Below are 22833 nucleotides of genomic sequence, written 5' to 3'. Positions count from 1 at the left end.
ATAGGGAAATCTACAATGCGACAGTTACAGAGAGTCCTCATAACTTTATAAGCAATGGATTCAACTAAAAATGAGTATTTTAGTAGGCTTTTCAAGTAGCGTCAGCTTCTACAACTGATTTCCAGATTTAGATCTGTATATGTAAATGTTATCAGCACAACATTAATTACAAGCACAAGAAGCTTATTGACAATAACACGTTCATTCGGGTAACTCTGCTCGGTCTCTCACAGCCGTTTCCAACATGGCGAACAAGAACTTTGAAGGGTCGCCAGTACATGGATTGGCTAGAGTCGCATGAGCTAAGAACGGGAGTTTTCTTAAAAAACGTCCACTAGTACCCTGTGAACAGAAAAAAAAACAAAATAATTCAACGGTCATTCAAGGACTCGTAATCAATTAGCACTCAAGATTTCTGTCACAGACCTCGCATGCTTCAGCAACCTCGAGCAATAGTTTGCAGATGTGAAGTGGTACATCAACCTTCTTGGTCTCTCGAATGCTTATTTTCTCTTTCAAACCAGCATAGTTAGGAAGCATAGAGTGGTCAAAACCCTAAGAAATTTAGAAATGATGAGAATTACGAATGCCTATGTACTCTATTTCAACCAGAATCCAAGGCACCCAAAAGTAATGCTAAAGCTGCAATTATTAGATGTTTATGGACCTCAACCGTTGTCAAAATTCCAGTGCGTAGAAGCTCTTGCAAGCAGGACCTTAGAATTTCATAACGTGCTTGAAGAGTTGGTGGACCTACATATGCTTTGATATCTGCACGGTCTACAAATGCAATATCTGCAATCCAGATTTTGGTTAATTCAAGTATTAAGATTTTAAGTAGAAGAAAATGGAAATTGAAAGTTAGAAAAGAAACGAGCGGGAATTGGAAGATTTGGAGAGGGCCTAAACACTTGGGGATTGTTTTTTATCTTTGCTCAAGAAGGAATGAAACTCCATAAGATTATACAACCCATAAACATCCTGATCAAACTTATACTGAGAACATGAGGTTCAGAAACTGTAGCTTCTCGAGTATAGAAATTGGAATAATTTCACTATTTGTTTAATAACAAGTTGCACTCAGACGAGTATTCCAACTACCAACTTCCGAAGACAGTCCATAAAAGGGTGCAATCCAACTTGTAATTACACTACCAAAAACTTTTATTTTGCAAATATAAATATTTACATGACATCACTTGATTATTAACTCACCAATAGCAGCTGTTATATTGGAAGTTGTCAGAATCACCACATTTGGTGACGATTTCAACTTGTCTATCTGTGTAAGTAGCGCATTGACAACCTGTAATATTACAGTTCAGAGTTTTATAAGCATCATCCGAGTTTCAAAACTACTTGCCTAAACAATTTATAAAAACATATTCTTTCTTCTTTTTTCTTTCTTCGTTCTTTCTTTCTTTTGGTCAGAGAGGGTGATTAAGGGAGAAAAGAGAGGGACCATACAAAAGGCAATAGCATACCCTAATGGAATCTGAAGGTTCTGAACCAGACAAAGCAGCCTTTCTAGCAGCAGCTAAGCTTTCCACTTCATCTACAGACCGCAAAATATAGAAATACTGATGATGGTGTAGAAGAAGGACAAGCATGAAATTAACAACCTTCTAAAGTATGTCTCACCAATCAAAACAAATACCAGATGGTCTTCTTCCTCTATCATCTCTTGAATCTTCTGGAATAGCTTTGCAACCTATTAAGGAAAACATGTATTCTTGAATTCGATAGAGCCATAATGCCCGACAAATGGAAGTGTTCGCTGCGTAAAATTTAAAACAGTATCTGTCTAGAATGAAATGAAAATTAATTAAGGATGCAGGTCATCTAATAATGAAAAAAGCCATACCAGCTTGCCACTTTCAGAAAACCATTTGCTGAACAGTGAATGTGCATTAACTTCAATTAGTACGCTGTGTGGATATCTGAATATAATGGAAAATGAAACTAATAAATAATAAGGGTCATTAATAATATGGAATACATACTGAAGCAGTAATCGACCAACAAACCTTGACAGATATCTTATCGACAGTTTTTGAGCCAGTGCTTTGCATAAAGACGTCTTACCAGTCCCTGGAGGTCCATGTAATAGGACAATCCTGTGCACACGTAAACAGACAAGAATTATATATTAACCTCCTGGATCTATAGGTCTTCTACAAGCTTTGCCATCGTGTAAAACATGGCAAAGCATCCTTGAAGGCACAGTAGCGCTTTTAAAATCCTGGAAGGCTAGATGGCAACACAATAGATGAAGTTCATGCTTTTCACACAATTTTGAGTCTAGATTAGGATTTTGGCGGGCCAGTTCTATTTACATAGAGGTGTCCTTTATTTGGAGGATTCATTCTAAAATGTAAAAATTGTACCGAAAAGGTCGGGAATACAAAATGAGAGTCGGCTTATCACCCAGTAAATACACGCAACAAACATTAGTAAATATATACGGTCCCAAGGATAATATTTTAGGAAAGTAAAAAAAGAAAGCTAATAACAGAGAACTCTACAAATAAAATTCAGCAATGAAGATCGTTTTATGTCCTCCCTTGTAGATTTTGAAAACCATCCTAATGCTCATACAGAAAAGACTTTCCTTACCGATTCCATGACACTAGGAATGGATCGACACCCTTCTCTGTGAATAACAAAGCACTAGCAGCATATCGCAGAAGTCTTTGCTTGAGACCAGACTCAAAAATTAAACTGCAGATGAATTTGAAAATGTTACTTCGTCAAAAGGAAGCTTGGGTATAAATGAGGAAAGAAACAATAAATAAACTAGAGACAGCTTACCTTTCCCAGATGCCGTCAAACTCCTTGGCAGGAAGTATCCATTCATTAAAACTAGAAATCTGTCCTTCCCCACCAAGTTCCTCGCAGGGTCCTTCTTCACTTAGCTGACAAGCAATACACAAATACTATACATCAATCTAACCGCACGAAGAGAAAGTAAAGTCCCGACATAAAGGAAATGAAGAATGTAATAATAAATAAAGGCCAAGAATGCAGAATAGTATTACAATCGTGTCTTGTGAATAATAAAGCTTTATGATTTGATGAGATAAAATTTGAAAGGAACAAATTCGGTCACTTGTTCACCAAAAACAGTTAAGAGTTCATAAAAATTGAACGATCGCAGTGAAAATATCATCCATCGAGTGAGTACCGAAGAAGGCCAATATCAAGAGGGAACTTCACCTGAAAGACATGAACGACAGGTTTGACTTGCCAGAATAAGAGGATATCATGGTTTTGCACACCGTCGTCTACCAAAAACATAAATCCAGAATCATAACCAGAATAATGAAAATCCACCTTTTTCTATTAATCTATACCCGCTGACGTTAATTAATGGAAGAATCACACTCTCTGCTAAGAAAAATTCCATTTTTCGAGCACTTTAAGCCTTTGGCCCACAGGCGGAGGAATTACTTTGTAAGCTAGAACTTCTAGAAACTATATAACTGAAAAAATTAACATAATTTCTAGAGAATTCAAGTCACTATTTCCATTACCCATTCCATACCCTCTAAATTCTCTATGCCTAAACAATGCTAAACTGAAAGAATACCAGAGTCGCAAATTCGGATTCCTTGCACGTTTTCCGCGAGAAAAGCGTCATCGAGCGGCACTGGAATGGGCCCATCAACATAGCTTAAACTTCTCTTCTCAAGCATTCTGTCAATTAAAACACACAAAATTGACTATGAGTTCCTCATCTTCGAGCAATGTGAATTGACTTGAGCGCACTTCAAGTTTAAGAAATTCAGAGAAACAAATGAACCAAAAATCTAATCTCCCTAATCAAATCATCATATATCAGAAAGCTTAATACATATTTCCAGTAGCATACCTCTCAACAGCCATCCGGACATCTTCAATCCGTGCTGTGCTGGAGGATTTCAAACACACCTCGACTAAAATAATAACACAACATTATAAAAAAAAATAAAAAAAAAAAAAAGTAGGAAACATGTCTCAAAGCTCGGAAATTGAAAACATATACAAAAATATCTGAGACGATATGGAACAAAAATAATAAGAGAAGAACCTGAAACGAGAATTTTGTCTTCATTTACAATAGAAGAAGCAGTTGACTCGGAGACGATGCCATTTGATTCAGGCACCTGCGCATCTAAGGGAGGGTTTGGCAGAGAAATCTCCATAGGAGCACTCATCTTTTTCACCGGACGGGATGGAGAGGGTTTGAGAAAAGTTGAAGATTCGTAAGACGCTGTGAAATGTATAACATGGAACCGAAATAGCGCGGAGGAGTAGAGATCGGCGGCCAAACCTACCGGAAGAAAGCAGAGAAAATGGGAGTATTGGCTCTGGAAAATGGGCGGGAAAATACACGACGGAGTAAGAAATCTCTCCGTTCGAATACGGAAATTAAATTAAATATCTCAATAATATAAATACGTGCCCTAATTGGCTAAATTGTTTGAATATTTTTTTTTTTTATAAGAAAACCATTTAATTTTTATACTTAAATTTAAAATAATCTAGTTGTAATAAAATTTGAAATCACATGTTTTAGTATTTTAAAAACTTTAATAAATCTTAAAATATTATAAAATAAATTATACTTTTATTATGATAAATATTAAAATTTTCAAAATGAAATGAAGCTAAGAAGGATGTGTCGTTAAGTTAAGCATCACGGAAGAAACAACTCACTAAGCCGAAGTCACTAACTAATACTAATATAATACTAATAGAATAGAAAAGAACTGTCTTTTCTGTATACTTTCCCCAGTTCCGTTGCTATTACGGGCTTTACGCAATCAATCGGATCATATAGATATCTCTTCAACACAACATAGGTCATCGAAAGGATCTCAGAGACCCACCAAAGCACTAAAGCTAGAATCTTTCAAAAAAAAAAAATGGATTACAAGCAATGGAATTATCTCCACGTGCTAAAAGATTATGGTTTAAGCACGTGAACACTCTTAAGCTATCGAAAACACGATGAAGAAGAAACCAGTGGTTGAAGTCGACGACGTTCATCACGAAAACCTCAAGGCGGTGGTGCAGGCATGGCAGAGTCACACTGGGAACCTGTGCGTCCCAACCGAATAAAGCTCTGAACAAGCTCGGAAGGCACAAAGATAACTGCAGATTGAAGCGATGTCAAGGAGGATCTTCGAACAAAACTCAGGTAAGGGCTCTGGCAGAGATTTCAAAACCAAGGGTGAAATCGAAGGGGTAGAACTTCCAGTGTATGGTATCGAGTGACTCTAGCAGTGAAGCGCCTTACCGTTTTTTCATATTTATGTGAGGGGAACAAGTCAGAGCATGCTGATTCCATTAAATCAAGACGAGAATTCCAACCTTAAACACCATATAAGTAGACGCCATGGCTTCAGAAACCTAGCAGAACGAGCGTCGCAGAGGGGTGGGTCAAAAGATGGGAAGAGAGAAATATGAAATTTGTTTGTGCTCTTGATTTAATAGGGCGTGTTTGGCTTATCGGCCAAGAAACATTTCGACTTCTTCCCGTGGTTTCTTCAGTGAAGGTGACGCTTCAAATCGGTTTTGGTTAATGGCGGACCATAGAGCATTCATTCATTGAAGCCTCTTTCTCGCCAGTTCTCAAAGAGCCTCCTCTGAGGAGAAAGGATAACTAATTGGGTGACCCATTATTATGCTGAAAATGAAAATGTAGGGTCCACAGCGTGAAGTACCCAAATCCCTCTCGGAGAACCCACACATGAGGCTGTGATTGGGGCACGAGATGATCATGGTCCCCATTCACTTCCTTAATTTACAACGCTCAATACAAAGCCCACAGACAACGAACACCATGAAGAACAAACCAGTGGTTGAAGACGAGGATGGTCATCTCGAAATCCTCAAGGCGGTGGCGCAGGCATGGCAGAGTCACACCGGTACTTCAAAGCCTGCAAGTGAATTCGACGCCCATCGCCGCAATTGCAGAGCCAATCCATCTCGGTTCAAGCTTGAGGCGATACGAAGCCGGTCTTCCGTCGGCGGCATGAGGAGATGGGACTTCGGGCAGTCGCTGTGGGATTCGTATGAGATTGTGGCGGTTTCGAAGAAGCTGGAGACGGGGTTGGTGCTCGACGGCGACGGGTTTCGAGAGGCCGATGGCGGTGGGCGGAATCAAAGGAAACAGCGAGAGAGTTGTAATAGTTTGAGAAATTTGTTCAATAGAACTTCGAGGAGATTCAATTAGCCATTATTCGAAGTTGCAACACTGAGGAACCGATGAATGAAATCTCAACTTCTTGATAATCATTTTGAGTGGTTGAGTTCAGATTTTTTAAGATTTTTAATTTGTGGCTGATCTCCTGGTTTTATCTTCACAATATCTGTAGACAAAACCTGTATAACCAGAAATTTAACCAAAAAACAGAGCACGAACTACCACCCCGGGATGAGATGCCTCATCGATATCAATCGGCCAAATCGATACATAAAGAAGTTCAAAACTATCCCCATGAACACTAATAATTCTCACAGAAAACAGAAACAAACACAAAAGAAATGACATCTAAGAAGATAAATAGGAAGGTTCAATCTGTGAAATGTTCTATAGCTTCAAGCCCAGTCTCTTCAGTGAAAGGATTAAACATCACAGCTACAAGAAAAACACGAGTTCTAGACGCTGAACTGAACAAAAGTTCGAATGACATATATATATATATATATATATACACAACTTTTACAATGACAAAAGACAGAACAGAAACAGAAAAGGACTCAAAAAAACCTGGTTCCAGAGCAACAGTGCCATATCTCTTATTCAGTTTGGTTGTAATATGTATTTACATTCTAACCCATAGTTTTGAGAGAGCTTTCTTCAGCTAAGCCTTCTCCCCATATAGAAGTTCCATCACTACTCGCTTCATGCTGCCATTGTTCTTCATCAGAAGTCTTTTGTTCGTTTCCTTGTCGATGAATCCCTGTGTAATGCCACGCGTTTATAATCATAAACCAAGACCCAAGAAATCAAGGATTAGCAACTTCGATAAACGACTTACTAACCATTTCCTCCAACTCATCAAGCATCGGATCCCATTCGGAAACTCCACAGAGTTCGTCTACCGAGTGTTCTAGATTGTACTCGTTCCTCTTCAGTACTTCCTTGTTCAGATCAACCTGTCTGAATCCCATATCCTGTAGTGTTTTAAGAAGAGTTTCTTCAACAACGTTGTTAGTAGTGACTTTTTCAGATGATGCTGGAGAAACCTTGGGGGATGGTATTGGAGGAGGTGAGTTTGCAGCTGGAGTTGGTACAGAAAGATCAATAAGAGGGTATGGCACAGAGGGAACCTCGGTTGAACGAGGTAGAACTCCATGGCCATCGACAGCAGGGCGAGATGAGACTAAGTTATCCTCAGTAGCAGAAGTAGCAGGACTCTTCCCAACTAGCATATCCTCATTTACTAGGAACTGTATCTCTGTTTCACTTATAGGCACATTAAGATCAGGTTTTACTAGTTCGATTATAGGAACGGAATTACGAGGGAGAAGGACACCGTCAGAAATTGCAGGAGTAGCATTCTTTTCTACACCTTCATGGCTGTTTGAACCAGCACTACCTATGACTATGGGTGAGGATAAATTTGAGTCCACAGCTCGCGAATGCTCGGAATCTGGCATCCCAAGTGATGCATCAACCTTCATGTTCGTAAACAATATAAGTTAAATTTAAATAATGGAGTAATTATATGAACTTACTGCATATAATGCATACAGCACTGGGAAAACTGAGATGTGCACATGAGTACCTGAATAAGAACCCAAACACGTTGTCCAAACTTCTGGCCAGATGGAGATGCCATAATCCAGTATGAGGTGTATTGACCAGAAAATGGAGGGGCTATAAAGTCAACTGCAATGTCAATTTCCCGACCCGGAGGAAGTCCATCAGCGGGAACCTGACGTAAATGAGGATGTGAGAGAAGTTTTAGAAAATAAAAGGAAGAATAAATATGAAGAAATACAAACACCAAAAACCAGAAAACCAAATGCCCATTAGACTAGCATTGAAGTTGAAAACATTTTTCTACCTCTAATTCGACCGATTCTGAACGACTGAACTTATCTCCTCCTGTCCATACTAGCTGTGTACCACGAGGCCAGTTCACACTCCCGCTATTATGCAACCTCCATATCTTGGTAAATGGGGTACAAGGAGGCATCACAGTGCCATCCAAGACATTAATGTCGTCTACAAAGCGACTATCAAGTTTGGTCTGCTTTCCAGAACTTATCAAAGCATCGATTATTTGGGGGCCAGGAAATGGAGGCTGCGTTCAGAGAGAACGGAAGTTAAAAACAAAATAAAATTGCTAATGGCAAGACAAAAGGATGCATAGAAGCTCTGTCGTGAAAATTTCATACTCTACGAAAGCAGGATTTCATTCTTGGACGCCGGTAAGAGACAGGACGGTCGATCCTAATGTAGTCAGCCTCATTGCCCATTTCAGCAAAGCAGACCATACAGAGGTCATAATTATCTTTCCTGAAGAGAAATACCAAAGACAAAAAAGTTGGGTAATTAGGAACAGATAACAAAGGGAAATAAAAGGTGAATAGCTAATTATAGGTTTGTGTTGTATTCTTACACTTGGGACTTGAACCGTGGACCAGTAATCGGATGGGCTCCACAGCCATCACAAATAACACCTCTGTGGAATATACTTCTCACAGGTTCAACGTAACCTCGGCTGCTAATTATTGGATCTTCATGGAGTGGTTCAATGTAGCCACTGCTGCTGACATTTGGACCTTTATGGAACTTACTTCCTGCAGATTCAATGTAACCACTGTTTACTGGATCTATACCTGCAGTTCCAAGCATAGATGGTTCGGTAGCCACAGGTAATCCACTAAAAGGGCACTCGTTGACGAACCTACCATCCCTATCAGTGGAAGGTGAATTATGTGGTTTAGTGTGCACTGATGCAGGAAGACCGCGTACATACATTTCATTGCGTTTTTCTTCCTCCTTTCCATCAAAAGGGCTGCTGGAAGGGGCAGCCGTAGCTGATTTCCCAATAGCAAATCCAGAAGCAATAGAATCACAAGGAAGGGCATTAAGATCAACAGCAGGTCCAGCTATACCAATGTTCTTTGTCATGCTCTCACTGTTAATTATCTTTCTATCTTTATAAGCTAAACCAGCGCATTGAACGTCATCGTTCTTTGAAGCTTTTGAATCTGCACCTAGAGAACCCATAGAACCCTCAGTGGCCACATTCTGTGGGAACGTCTCTGGAACAGATGAGGCCCGGGATCCAGTGTTCGGGTGTGTGCTTCCCAACCGAATAAAGCTCTGAGCAAGCTCAGAAAACACAGGGCTAGCAACTGCGGCTTTTGAAGCGATGTCAAGGAAGACCTTTGAACAAAATTCAGGTAAGGGCTCTGGCAGAGATTTCAAAACCTCAGAGATACCAGGAGGAACATTTTGAAACGAACGTTGGCCACTTGCTGACATCATAGGGGTAGAACTTCCATCTGATCTGTCATGGGATTGGTCATTTTCCTTATTTCTCAGATGCACATCAATTTTCCAGAACTTCAACTGTTGCCTCATCAATTCATGCAGATCATCATCATTGACCAAGGTCACCACATCACCATCTTCATCAATATAAGTCAATGTAAAATCAGTATCAGAAGAGAAGTTGAAGAGATTAAGTATCTTTGCTCTCAAGCCATTGATGTCAAGATCCAATTTATTGTTTCCATGGGCTCTAACACTGAAGCGCCTTAGCATTTCTCCATACTTAACCTTTAAGAAAAAGAAAATGACAGGGGAATAAGTCACCATCATACTAATAGAACATGGATCTCTATAAGCTTTGCCTATTGATGTTTTTTTTTATGCCTTAGTGTCAATAAGTAGTAACATGGTTGATCATACATAACCGATAGGCGGCCTTTCTCTTGAAAAAAAAAAAAGGACAGAGTTAATCTTATTCTTCTATACTAGGTGTCACAATCTGCGATGGGATTGTGCCCCAAGAAAGTCATCGAGGACGATGACAAGTGAGGGAGAATGTCACAACCATACTATGACCGTGACACTAGGCACCCGGTGAGATGAAAAGCCCTTTGTCCTCGATGTGCCCTCCTCAAGGGGGGCAAGTGCCTCTTACGAATTCAAGAAACTATAAACCTTAAACATAAAAATGCACTTCATCTCAATAAGACCTCGAGCATAGAACTCCAAAGCCTTCTAAAAAATAGATAATGACAATGGACTTGCAAACAGAATAAATGGGGGTTCTTACTGTTTCTAACAATGACCACGATACATGAAGAAAACAGACGTCCATTACAATGCAAAAGCTATTTAAATATGGATTTCATATTCGGTGCACAAAAAGTATCAAGTATGTATGAATCTGTGCTACTCCTAGCTCGATATTGCCATTATAGATGAAAAGAAGCTTTCGTTTATAAACCCACCGACATGGAAATTGGAACAGATTTTAGGTATAAAACATCAATGGATTTGTCACTTCCAGAGTCAAAAGTATGAACCTATTGATACGAAAATTTGAAATAACATACAATTATCAGTTCATAATACCCCAATTAAGTCAGTCAACCTTCTCTGATTTCCCAATTATCGATCTAAGCTTGCCTAACAAACGCCAAAGGAAATAACAAAATCCAACGAAATGAACATAGAGGCTCGCTGGAGCGAATTGATTATGAACAATTTCTTCACAACCAGCAAACAGAAATTCATAGAGATCAACAAAAACCCAGTTAGTAATAAACAAATCTCCTCTGGAGAACGATATTTTCAACACACCCAAAACTAGACATCACATACACACACGCAAACAGGAAGAACACAGCGATGATCATCATCATCATCAAGGAAACAGAAAAACCCCAGTAAAATAAAGACGAGAATTCTAACCTTAATCACCATAGTAGACTCCATGGCCTCAGAAACCCAGCAGAAGAAGCGTCGGACCGGGCGTCGCAGAGGGTGGGTCAGAAGATGGGAAGATGACAAAAGAAACAAATATACGTATAATACTAAAACCGACTATGTGATCCGAATTGGGAGAAGATTTCTATAATATAAAGAAATGGAAAGGTTTTCTGTAATTAAAACTTGACTAAAGGCAGTTGGATCTTTTCTAGAAAATCGAAGCAAAATAACTCGAAGAATCCTATCCGTAAGCCGGTATCATCGCTCTCAAAGCTCTGTTCCCGAAATCTGAATGGGCTTCGATGAAAAACAAAATTATTTGTGCTTTTGATTTAATAGGGCGTGTTTGGCTTGTCCACGAAGAAATTTTTCGACTTCTTCTCGGGGTTTCTTAACGCGAAAGAAAGTTTCGAGGAATTAAATGCTAAAATGAAATATTTCCAATTTTTCATTCCAAATTAATTTGCCAAATCAGTGAAGCTGACCCTTCAAATGGGATTTCGTTAATGGCTGACCATTTCAAAATACATTATTAGATGCTTGAATCACCATAACTACACCTTCGAAGTTCTACAATATTATGATAGTGTCCACTTCGAGATTAATCCTAAATTGAGAGTTTTTCTGAGGTGGGGCTTGGGCTTGGGCTTTCAGCTAATACGAATGAAAAAGCCCAAAATTTTGTGGTGTGGGTCTCGGCTGTCCGTGCTATAAACTCTACCCAAACCCTAAAATGCACTTCCTCGTCCCGCCGCTCCCTGCAAATTCTTGGAACCTAATTCTCCATCGTTCGCAGACGAAATGACGACCCGATTCAAGAAGAACAGGAAGAAGCGCGGTCACGTGAGCGCCGGCCATGGTCGTATCGGCAAGCACCGTAAGCATCCTGGTGGTCGTGGTAACGCTGGAGGTATGCACCATCACAGAATCCTGTTTGACAAATACCATCCTGGTTATTTTGGAAAAGTTGGTATGAGGTACTTCCACAAGCTCCGAAACAAATTCTATTGCCCCATTGTAAACGTCGACAAGCTCTGGTCCCTCGTCCCCCAGGAAGTGAAGGACAAGGCTTCTAAGGATAATGCCCCTTTGGTTGATGTTACCCAGTTTGGGTATTTCAAAGTTTTGGGCAAAGGGGTTTTGCCCGAGAACCAGCCCATCGTTGTGAAAGCCAAGCTCATCTCGAAAATTGCAGAGAAGAAGATCAAGGAGAATGGTGGTGCTGTTGTCCTAACGGCTTAGGTTTATTGGGTAACTCTTAGTTCTATGGTTTTGTTTCCAAATTAATTCTGATATTTCTTGTGGGGTTCTTCGAAGTATTGGATTAATGTTATCAAACTCTGTGTTTCAGTTTTCTTCACTTTGAACTCAGTCAATTTTGAATGTTTTTCTTGAATTATCATTCTACTTCGATGTTATACATTGTTAATTTCGCTAATTTCATGGGGTTTGATATCATTGTTTAAGTCACTGAAAGTTGAAACTGCTACTTGCATTCTTATTCGATCTTACCCGACTCACTAAACAACTTGGTTGTCTAGAATCAGCTGGGCTCTTTGTTTTGTCGGTGACATTTACAAGATCATCATAATTTTCATCCTCGAATTTGTGAGATTTGGAAATAGTTGATTGTTCTGAGGTTGTTGCTACCTTCTTTAATGTCTAGTATCATCATTTGTGCTGCTAAGTTGTGGCTCAACCTTCTGTCTCAAAGTCTTATCATTTCATATCATTAATTCTCATTCCTTCTTATGATGTGATTCCTGATCGAAGTACCAAATTCATGGGACTCAAAATGGATTGTATGTGGGTGTTCCCGTGTTCAATCTTGTTCGCTTGGTTTTAAATCATTCCTGCTCTGCAGCTACTTAAAACTGCGCCATTTTCAGGCCATCTTCCTTTCAAAACTGCACTGTGATGATGTTATATAATATTGGTTGAACCATATTTCTGTCTGCACTAAATCTATAGCTTCAAGTATAAAACCCCATTCATTCCAAAATCCACTTTGTAGCATTATAAGTAGCAACTTCTTTCATTTCTTTCCACTCGATCATCTTCAAGCTGATTTGAACATAGCTCTGCCACAAGACATCAATTATCATTTCCAAAATTGATAGTTCTATTTCATAATTGTGTTCTATTAATGAAATTTGATTAGCGTATACGTTACATTGAAATAATGGGTATGATGGTGGTAGAATCATTTCGAGTGAGACTCATTTAGCCGAGATAAGCGTAGCCACTTTTAATATAAGTGAGGAATACTAACTCCATTAGTATGAGGCCTTTTGGGGAAACCCAAATACTAACTCCATTGGTATGAGGTCTTTTAGGGAAACCCAAAGCAAAACCATGAGAGCTTATGCTCAAAGTGGACAATATCATACCATTGTGGAGAGTCGTGTTCGTCTAACAAACTTCACTTAACTCCCACCCAGATTCCGACTGCTATGCATGAATCCCGACCACATCGCATGATTTCTTTGAAAAAAACATGTTTTTTTGAAAGTTTTTTTTTTAATTATTATTTAAGCAAACAAAAAATCATCATGTTACATAATTTTTTTACCTTCAAATTTATACTAATTCTTTAAAATTAATACAGAGACTAAATAAATATAATATTTAGAAATTTAAAAACCAAATAAAAACAAAACTAAAAAACAGGATTAAAAATATCTTTTGATTTTTTCCAAAAGAAAAATAAGAATGTGGAATTGAATTTAAGGGGAAGAAAAGGAGGGAAATGACATAAGAAATTAATCAGGCTTAAGTGGGGATTTGATTAGCTGATTGACTTGTGATTAGCAGTTAATTATGTCCGGTCTTTTTTGAAAAAGAAAAAGAAAAAGTTTGTGTTTTTTTACGCAAACAACAGATGTAAACCCACTTGGGTTTAAGTTTTTTTTTTTTTTTTTTTTTTCAACCAAACTTCCCATCAATTTCTGTTAAAACTCCTCTCTTTCTATCACAACGAGTGTAATTTAAGCCTCCTCTATATTTTATCGCTCATTTTAATACAAAATTAGTGTCATTATCGTAGACGTATGAAAGACGTATAAGAAGCAGTAGAACCTTAGATGGCCGTTGTTTAACTCGGTTATGAGTTTTCTTAGGGAGTTTTCGCCCGATAGATTGCAGGGCGGTGGGTTTTGTTCGAGAGGAAGTTGTGTCGAGACCCCTTTGACAACCGGGCATTGGGTTAGGAATGCCCGTTGAAAATGTTGTTAGCACTCTCTTACGTGTAAAGGGAGATTGAGCGGGGTTGATCGACGCAGCTAGGGATATGTTTTCTTTGATATTTTGTTAAGAAAAGACAATATGATTACTATGAATCAAAATTTGAGTGAAATTTGTGAAGAAATTTAGGAAGAACTATGAATGAGGGGAGCTATATTTCAAAAAGAAAGAAAAGAAATGTGGTTGCCATTTCTCTTCCAACCCCCCACCACACCACCCCCTCAGGCCCCGCTTTGTCTCTCAACACACCCCTATCATCTTACTACTTAAAACGCGTCTATTAGAGAGCAGTTTCCACACCTTTATAAAACATGTTTGTTACACACTGCTCGGTATCTAACTCTGATACCATTTGTAACAACACAAGGCCACCACTAATAAATGTCTGTTTTGGTCCTTTACGTATCACCATCAATCTCACGGTTTTCACACTCTTACTTCGTTCTCCTCTCCAACTGACGTGGAATCTCACAATCATTTTCACCATTTCTTTAATATTACACAGAGACCCCATTTCCCTATCCTTTCAATCCTTTCTTCTATCTCTCCAATAATGCATTATTCGTTCATCTCATTTCTCCAATTTCCCTCAAATAATTTAATTTGTTATTCCCTTGTTTTCATATCAATAATTCAAAACTCGAGTATATTAATCGATCCACATAATATAAACTAGCATCATCGTTCTTTCACGATCGAAATTTAAAAAAAAAATAGAAATCAAGAGATCACTCTTCACTTTATTTTATCTCGTCATAAAACAAATATTACAAAAAAAAAAAAAATAAAGAAAAATACAGGAGGAAAAAAAATTACTATCAACATCTATGTTTTTTTTTTTTTTTTTGAAGGGATTGAATATAATGTACAATTAGTTCACAAATGGTAAAAAGCATCAAAATTGCATCGAACAATGTCTTGTGATAGCGACGTTAATGGATAGCTCTGAATTAGCTGCCCATCAAGCACTGAAGAACTTGGGTTCAATTCCTCGGACTTTATCCCATTATTATTATGATTATTATTATTATTATTAGTGTTATTATTATTCACATGATTCTGGAAAAAGATGTCCGATTTATTCTCACTTTCCCACGAACAAAATGTCGAATTATCCACTCCATTGTTGTTGCTGTTGTTGTTCATGTAGAATCCTCCGTAGTTGCTCATGTTCGAACCCGAATTGTCGGAAAATTCCGTCCCCGACAAGCTACCGTGGTCGGAATTTGTCAAACTCGGCATTGAACTGAACCCAAAATTCGAGTTCGTGTCGGACAAATTGTAAGGATCAAACCCTGTTTGGAATTCGAAATAACAGAGGGAATCCAAGGGTTGTTTGTTCATGAAATGGTCTCGAATCGGCGCCGCCGTTACCCCACCGTCGTAGTAATCAACGCCGCCTAGGAGAAATGCAGGGCCTTGGTTATTCACGGCGGAGATACCACTCCCAAGTCCTTCAACCGGTGGGATTTCAGCAAATTCCTTATCCTCAAAGATCTTCTTCTCTTTAATCTCATGAATGTTGATAATTGGCTTGTGGGTATTCGGGTCAATCCCTTGCTTGATTAGCTTCTTTTTCAAGCTCGAATTCCAAAAATTCTTAATCTCGTTATCCGTTCTTCCCGGTAATTGAGCTGCAATTTGAGCCCACCTACCCAAAAAAAAAAAAAAACCCACTTCCTCAATTCCACTTCTAAACACAAACCCGAAATTAATTCAAACTCGAACCAATTAAGACATTACAAATACCTATTGCCGAGAACTTCATGGAGACTGATAATAAGATCCTGTTCTTGTTGAGAAAACATTCCCCTCTTCAAATCGGGTCTCAAGTAATTGATCCATCTCAGTCTACAACTCTTCCCGCATCTCTGCAAACCTAAAACATCGGAAAAAAAATCAAAACTTTGAAGAAAACTCGAGAGATTAGATCGTAAAAACCAAAGAATAAAGAGGTACCAGCAAGTTTGGGGACTGAACTCCAACAGCCAACGCCAAATCTTGTTATGTAATTGAAGAGCTTTTCGTCTTCCTCCGGCGACCATAGCCCTTTCCTTAGCTTCTGCTTTAGACAGCAAGAATGGCGCCCCATTGTCGTGAGAGAAACACAATTCTCCGACCGCCCAGATTCCAAATGCGTAGGACAGAGAAATATATATATATATATATATATATATATATATATATGAAATTAATTTTATTTTTAATTTTTGGGTAGTCAAGGGTTGACAAAAAAAGAAACCCAAAAATAAAATCTGATAATTTAATAAATGAACGAAAAATGATACTTAAGATTGAAGTTAGAAAGAGAGGGAGATGATGGAACAACCAATCCAATAACTTTTTACCTTTTTGTTATATTTTCGTGACGATTTAATTATAAATGTTTAAAATCGCGCGTAAAATTTAGAATTTATTAAATATAAAATTAAAAAAATTTTAAATAAAGTTTTATTACCCAATTTTAAAAAAAAATTAAATAAATTTTTTTTTCTATTAATGATGTAAATTAGTAGTTAAAATAGAGATCAAGTAGAAGTGCATTATTATGAAGTTATATATAGTTATTGAGTGATATTTAAGTAATAAATTAATAAGTTAAAGCTCAATTTTTGTATTAATTAAATAATAATTTTTGGGATTTTGCGTGCAATTTACTGTTACGCAATATTTAGCCGCATGTTTTTCTTTTATTTTTTTGTTAAATATTTTAAATAAATATTTTCCCCTTTGAATTACAATCATCATAAAGTCCAGCCGACACCTTTGCATTCACAAGCATGGGCTCCACGCCTTTTCTTTTTTATTATTTATTCATTTTTTTACTTTTTTTTTACAATTTTTTCGTTTATTAATCAATTGGAGTGTTCCACGTTGATATTAAAAATTAATCATTATATTAAAATAAAATGAATATTTTTAAATTTTTACTATAACTTTGTCGCAATAATTTTTAAATTTTTTTAATTCAACAAAAATATATATATTTAAATATATATCCTAAATGCAACTTATGAACGATATACACATTATGGGACGGGACCTCTCATCCTTGAATGAAAGGGTCAATGATTGGAGGCTGTGAACAAAGACTTATTTTATTTTTTTTATTTTTCTTTAAAATAAAATAAATATTACCGACACGTCCACGTCGGACGACATAAATACAGTTTCTTTCGTTATCTTAAAAAATACATAGCCAGCTCATCGATACCCTCATACGCCGAATCGGCACAATGATTGGCCCACACTTTTTTGTCTCTCTTTCCTATTAAACCTATTTCCTACCTTACGTCTCTCACAATTATTTGATCCCACAGTCCCTTACTTTTTTTCTATATAATTAAAAACCACTCAAATTATTATTTATTTTTAAAATGCGACATTATATTTTGAGGGCCATAAGATCTCGTCTTCACACGTGAAATCTAAGACTTGTCGATATATGATAAAGGAGCATCGTATTCGTATCCCGTCGGTGTTACATTTCTAATTAAATATTTATTCTTATCTGTCTCTTAAATAATTTTAATATATATATCAACTAACTAAAAAGCTTCTTCGATATTTTTTTAAATCAACAGGCGGTTGAAAACTATTATTTAAAATAGAGGATTAGATCATCATGATGTAATTAATTATTTAATCCTGTCTTCTTCTAACGTCATTTCAAACATATATATATATATATATATATATATATATATATATATATATATATATATATATATATATATTATATCGAGTTAAAAGTCGTAATCAAATAATAAAAATCTTATGTGTAAATTACTGTAGTAATAAAACTGTTGATGTGTTGAAGAACATCTTTATCTTTCAAATCAAATTGTAGGGTTTATTTTCTTCGTTCTTATCATTCATTATGTAAATGTCGCATGAAAACGTCACAATATTAAACAATTTCAAGCACGAAGCAAAAATATGTGTTAGAAAATAAATTAAAATAAAAATAATGAAGAAAATAAAAATGAAGAAAAAGAAAGAAAGGGACGTGAGAGATTTGGAAAATAAAAAAGGGGGAAAAAAGAAAAAGAAAAAGAAAAAAAGAGGAGAAAAGAAGAATTGGGTATTGGAAAATGTTCGGAAATGGCCCCAATACATTCAACCCTACTGATCATAAAACAGTACGGAATTGGAAAAAGATGTTCCGACGGCGACTGTGACTCTGCAAGCGTGTAATCTGTCACCGCCCATACATTTTTCGCCACCTGGATGCGCGCGTGTGGCCTTTCCCTCCATCTTCGGGGTTTTTTTAACTCTAACCCGACCCGACCCCTTCTCTCTCTCTCTCTCTCTACTGTCACCGTCTTGTTACGTCACCATGATGTCGCCGACATTTCTGTCTCCCTCCCCTATCAAATAAGCAACTATTTTTTTTAAAACAAACATTTTAAATAAAACTATTAATAATATATATATTTCTAAGTTTTCCTTATTAATAAAAAGGCTATGGATAAAAGAGATTATTTTTCCTTATTAAAAAATAAATTTAATAATTGGACAAATAATTAATTTAATTTATTATGGAACAAAAATTAAATGTAACATAAAAGGGGGGTGGGGGTGGAGGGATATACCCCTTGAATTTAAGACCACCCCTATGGCCAAGGAACTCTCTACAATAATTGTATAGGTCCTCTTCATAAATTTAAGTAACACTTGGAGTCGTCTAAATTGACTATAATATAATTATATATTCATTAATTTAATTTATAATAGGTGGCTTTTAATACTATTTTGACCTTAATTAAATATAATATATATACCAACTTATTTCTAATAATTTAATTTTTTAGTCTTAATTTATAATATTATTTAATTTGAATTTAGGTCGGTAAAAATCTCTCAAATTCATGAGGTTGAAATGAAATTAAAAATATATAATATTAGTATTTTATATTATATAATGTGTACGGTGCTTGATTTAAAGAGAGTGGTCATTTTCAAAAGGGTGTCCATCGGCCAACAATAAAGCTTCCTTTTAAAGATATGATGATCACAAATTGATAGGTCTAAAGTAGAGGGGTTTCTAGGAAGCCCCGTAAACACCGCCCCGACTCTTAACCATCAAAATGCATCTAACAATTTTTCACAAATAAATATTTGAAATAAAAATATCTCGAATAATTCATCAATTTTAAAATCATATATATATATATATATATATATATATATATATATTTTAATCTACATTTCGTACTATTGTGAAACAGCTATATTCGGACGATCGAGTTCTTATTTAATTTTTTTTTCTTTATAAAAAGAGAATTCACAACTTTAAAATATTTTAATTTATTTAACTTTAAATTCACGTATTAACTTTTTTTTTTAATCAATAAGTGACAGGATTTTTTATTATTATTTTGATGACCAATGAATTTTGGTTGATTGTATTTATGGGCAAGTGAATGTTTTAAACATGTTTATATATATGAAGCATGCACCACAAGCAATACAATACTTAAAAGTTATAATTATTAATTATTTCTTTTCTATTTTTTATTATTTATCATCGGCCATATTATAATCATGCCTTACCCGCTTGTATTTAATAAATAATTACTAACGGGACGAAAATTTAGTCTTAAACTTGTAAATTTATGTCCAATAAATATTCAAACTTTAAAAATAAATCTCCGAACATTAAACATATTTAATAAAATTTAAAATTTTTAAAAAATGATCGAAAGTTATTAGATATAGATTTTAATATAAATTAATTTATAAAAGGTGGAGAAATTCATGGAATCTACAGCAACTTCATGCATGCAAGGAGAAGCTTCAGATTGGTTGGCTTGGTGGAACATGAATGTTGTTAGGAGGGGAGATGGTTCCCATGTACTATAATATTTCTCTTTAATAATTTAAAAAAAAAAAATATATATATATATATATATATTCTCGAACAGTAATATTTTATGTTAAGTCTTGTCTTTTAATTACTCAAAACAAACACGATTTCCAAAATTTTAAGTTGTTGATTTATGAAAAAAAAAAACCCAAAAATCGAAAAATCAATCCGAACTCGGTAGAATATGTTTTTTAAGCGTTCGGGTTTTTTTTTTTTTAATATTATTTGGAAAAAATATATAAAAAAAGAGATGAAAATAAAAAATCAAAAGTGCAATCATGAAAGAGAATAGGTGTAGAGGGGAAAGAATGGCATTAGAAGAGGGGTGGAATAATTAAAGATAAAAATGATGTAATTAATAATTGCAACCATGAAATTAAATATTAAAAAGATATAATTGTGTAAATTATGTTTACTTGGTTTTAGAGTCTATTAGAAATAAATAAAATAATTATAAAATAATCCCTGAAAGTTGCAAGATTCCCCTGGTCGAGCCCATCTTGTGTCTGTGGGCAGTCCCACCTCACAACCAAGTCAAAAGCGGCAATAAGAGCGGTCATGGAATTCCATTAAAAAATAGGGGCTTATATGCAAAATCCCCAATCCCAAAGGACCAAATAGCAATTTATGTGATAAACTTGACTAAAGTTTTCCATGTCTCCAATTTGCAACACCTTCCGATTTGACCCCAATATTTGACTCTAATTACATGGCTCTCTTAACTAATTAATTAATTAATTATTTGATCCTCTCTTAATCAATCTTATTCCAAACACATCATTACTACCTTACTAATTTCTAAAATCATATAATTATTACGTAATCAATTTTATTTCCCAAATTTTAATTTTTTAATCATAAATATTCAATAAAAACATAATAATCGAAAAGTATATTTATAATTTTTACTTAAAATTAGTTTAAATTAATTAATTTGAAGAAAAATATTTAATAGTAATGTAAATGTGACCGACAAACTAACATATAAAATAATATCGTCATAAATAGATAAATCAATTGACAAAGTGAATTAAAATAATTAATAGAAAAAGTTGCCATGATTAATTATATAATATCTTTATTTCTTATCATGTTGGTTGGTTATAATATAGTAAACCAGCAACTATTATTAATCAATAATTTACCAGAATAATTAACATTAAAATTAAAAATTCTGGTTCTATTTTTTTAATATTCATAGCACCTACCACAAATTTCTCAAATAATATTATTATATTAATGGGTTGCGGATGTTGTAATGGGCCTGTTCTTATTTGGGCCGTAAAGCCTATTGGGCCGATTCATTTTGGGCCAAGAAGGTCGAATAAGAAATCTCTCTCCTCTCACACCCTCAATTCTTAAAGCTTGTTCGTCAAATCATCTCTGTCGAAGGGGAAAATGCGGCTTCAATTGAATAAAGAAATCACTTTAATTCTTCACCCAAATCAAAATTCCCTCCATTTTTTCAAACCCATATCTCGAAATCTCGTTTCCTTTCAACAAGAACTGATCAAACGCCGCCAATTTGATCGGTTGAGAGTTCAATTCCAGGAAACACAATCTTCAAGCCCTAGAAAACGAACCCAAGACGACGGAATTCCATCGGACGACGTCAAAATCCTGGCCAAATTCAAATCCCGCCACAATTTCATCAGAGTTCTTGAAGTTTCCCGAAGAGCAGAGCACCCATTTGCAGGTTCCAGACTCCTCCTACTCGATGGCCCTGGTAACATTCATAGCATCTCTCATCTTTTCAAATCACTCACAAACACCTACTTCGATGTCTTCGCCACATTGCCGCCGATTCTGCCGCCGGGACCCATCGGAATCCTCGGATTCGGTGCTGGTTCCGCCGCTCGAGCGATCCTAAAGCTATATCCGGAGGTTGTGATTCATGGGTGGGAGTTGGATCCGTCTGTAATCGCGGTTGGGAAGGAGTTTTTTGGTTTGTCGAAGCTGGAAAAGGATTACCCAAATAGGCTTTTTATGTACATTGGGGATGCTCTGGAAGCCAAGGTGAAAGGGGGATTTGCAGGGATTTTGGTGGATTTGTTTAGTGAAGGTAGCTTGATTCCAGAACTTGAGAATCCGAATACATGGAGAATGCTCGCAAGGTGTTTGATGAAAGGCGGGAGAGTGATGGTGAACGTTGGGGGCAGTTGTGTGGAGGCAGAGGACCCAAGAAGAGATGGGAAAGTGGTAATGGAACGCGCTTTGAAGGCAATGCATGAAGTTTATGGCGACAAATTGTGGATTTTGAGGCTTGGGAATGGTGAGGATGACAGTTCCTTGGCGCTCACTGGTGACTTGCCTGACATTGCTGCTTGGAAGATGGCGCTTCCAAGGACTCTGAGGTTCTACGCTGAGATGTGGGCTCCTTACAACGCTACATAAAGAACTTGAACACTCTTTTTTGTATGTTTATGATGATCTGATCTCGATTCAGTTTCCAGGAGTGGAATGTTTGTTGAAAAGGGGGAGACTATATTATGTTCTGTTCTTGTGAATCTTTGAGTTATGTTATGAGTTCTTTGAAGAAAAGAATATGTTTTTATTTAAGATTTTGTGAGATTACACATAGATTTGATCATCAAAATAAGCAATATCATTTATGGGTATTTCAATCGAAATACGGGAAGGGGGTGGTAGTTCTTTTTCTCGTTCTTGAAATGATTCAAATTGAATGATGAATCTATTTCTTCGCCTCTTTGCCAATACATCAGAATTACCAGTAGAATCTGGGAGATCTGATTGACCCGTACATAGGATTGGA

General features: G+C 36.3%; 5 protein-coding genes and 1 pseudogene across 6 annotated transcripts; 3 read left to right on the top strand and 3 right to left on the bottom strand.

The window, feature by feature from the left end:
* Positions 1-24: 24 nt before the first annotated feature.
* Positions 25-4405, bottom strand: LOC111782654 (pachytene checkpoint-like protein). 2 transcript variants are annotated; one of them, XM_023663447.2, is made up of 14 exons: positions 4070-4405; positions 3872-3935; positions 3590-3696; positions 3217-3284; positions 2812-2915; positions 2617-2721; positions 2028-2117; positions 1865-1940; positions 1642-1711; positions 1485-1555; positions 1216-1306; positions 668-795; positions 427-555; positions 25-342 (listed from the first exon to the last, which is right to left on the bottom strand). In XM_023663447.2, exons 1-14 carry the CDS (start codon positions 4194-4196, stop codon positions 202-204), a joined length of 1371 nt encoding a protein of 456 aa, XP_023519215.2. In that variant the 5' UTR covers positions 4197-4405; the 3' UTR covers positions 25-201. The 2 variants fall into 2 exon arrangements, with proteins under 2 accessions (XP_023519215.2, XP_086976683.1); XM_087120557.1 differs by having other exon boundaries at positions 1485-1580; positions 1658-1711; positions 4070-4401.
* Positions 4406-5472: 1067 nt separating this feature from the next.
* On the top strand, positions 5473-6282 carry LOC111782756 (uncharacterized). Its single transcript, XM_023663557.2, has one exon. It carries the CDS (start codon positions 5759-5761, stop codon positions 6218-6220), a length of 462 nt encoding a protein of 153 aa, XP_023519325.2. The 5' UTR covers positions 5473-5758; the 3' UTR covers positions 6221-6282.
* A 250-nt stretch (positions 6283-6532) lies between these two features.
* NBR1 (ubiquitin-associated (UBA)/TS-N domain-containing protein / octicosapeptide/Phox/Bemp1 (PB1) domain-containing protein) lies at positions 6533-11342 on the bottom strand. Its single transcript, XM_023663556.2, has 7 exons — positions 10931-11342; positions 8619-9787; positions 8395-8515; positions 8061-8300; positions 7779-7928; positions 7033-7668; positions 6533-6950 (listed from the first exon to the last, which is right to left on the bottom strand). Exons 1-7 carry the CDS (start codon positions 10952-10954, stop codon positions 6852-6854), a joined length of 2439 nt encoding a protein of 812 aa, XP_023519324.2. The 5' UTR covers positions 10955-11342; the 3' UTR covers positions 6533-6851.
* Positions 11343-11679: 337 nt separating this feature from the next.
* Positions 11680-12344, top strand: LOC111782479 (large ribosomal subunit protein uL15x pseudogene; annotated as a pseudogene).
* Positions 12345-14907: 2563 nt separating this feature from the next.
* Positions 14908-16323, bottom strand: LOC111783245 (transcription factor MYB32). Its single transcript, XM_023664156.2, has 3 exons — positions 16151-16323; positions 15941-16070; positions 14908-15842 (listed from the first exon to the last, which is right to left on the bottom strand). The coding sequence occupies exons 1-3, from the start codon at positions 16281-16283 to the stop codon at positions 15068-15070; spliced, it is 1038 nt and encodes a 345-aa protein (XP_023519924.2). The 5' UTR covers positions 16284-16323; the 3' UTR covers positions 14908-15067.
* Positions 16324-21404: 5081 nt separating this feature from the next.
* On the top strand, positions 21405-22619 carry LOC111782497 (S-adenosyl-L-methionine-dependent methyltransferases superfamily protein). Its single transcript, XM_023663256.2, has one exon. The coding sequence runs from the start codon at positions 21459-21461 to the stop codon at positions 22452-22454; it is 996 nt and encodes a 331-aa protein (XP_023519024.2). The 5' UTR covers positions 21405-21458; the 3' UTR covers positions 22455-22619.
* Positions 22620-22833: the final 214 nt, after the last annotated feature.

Source organism: Cucurbita pepo, chromosome 20 (genome assembly GCF_057944985.1).
Source record: "Cucurbita pepo subsp. pepo isolate OVF chromosome 20, ASM5794498v1, whole genome shotgun sequence".
NCBI lineage: Eukaryota > Viridiplantae > Streptophyta > Magnoliopsida > Cucurbitales > Cucurbitaceae > Cucurbita > Cucurbita pepo.
This window is presented reverse-complemented; position numbering and strand designations above follow the sequence as displayed.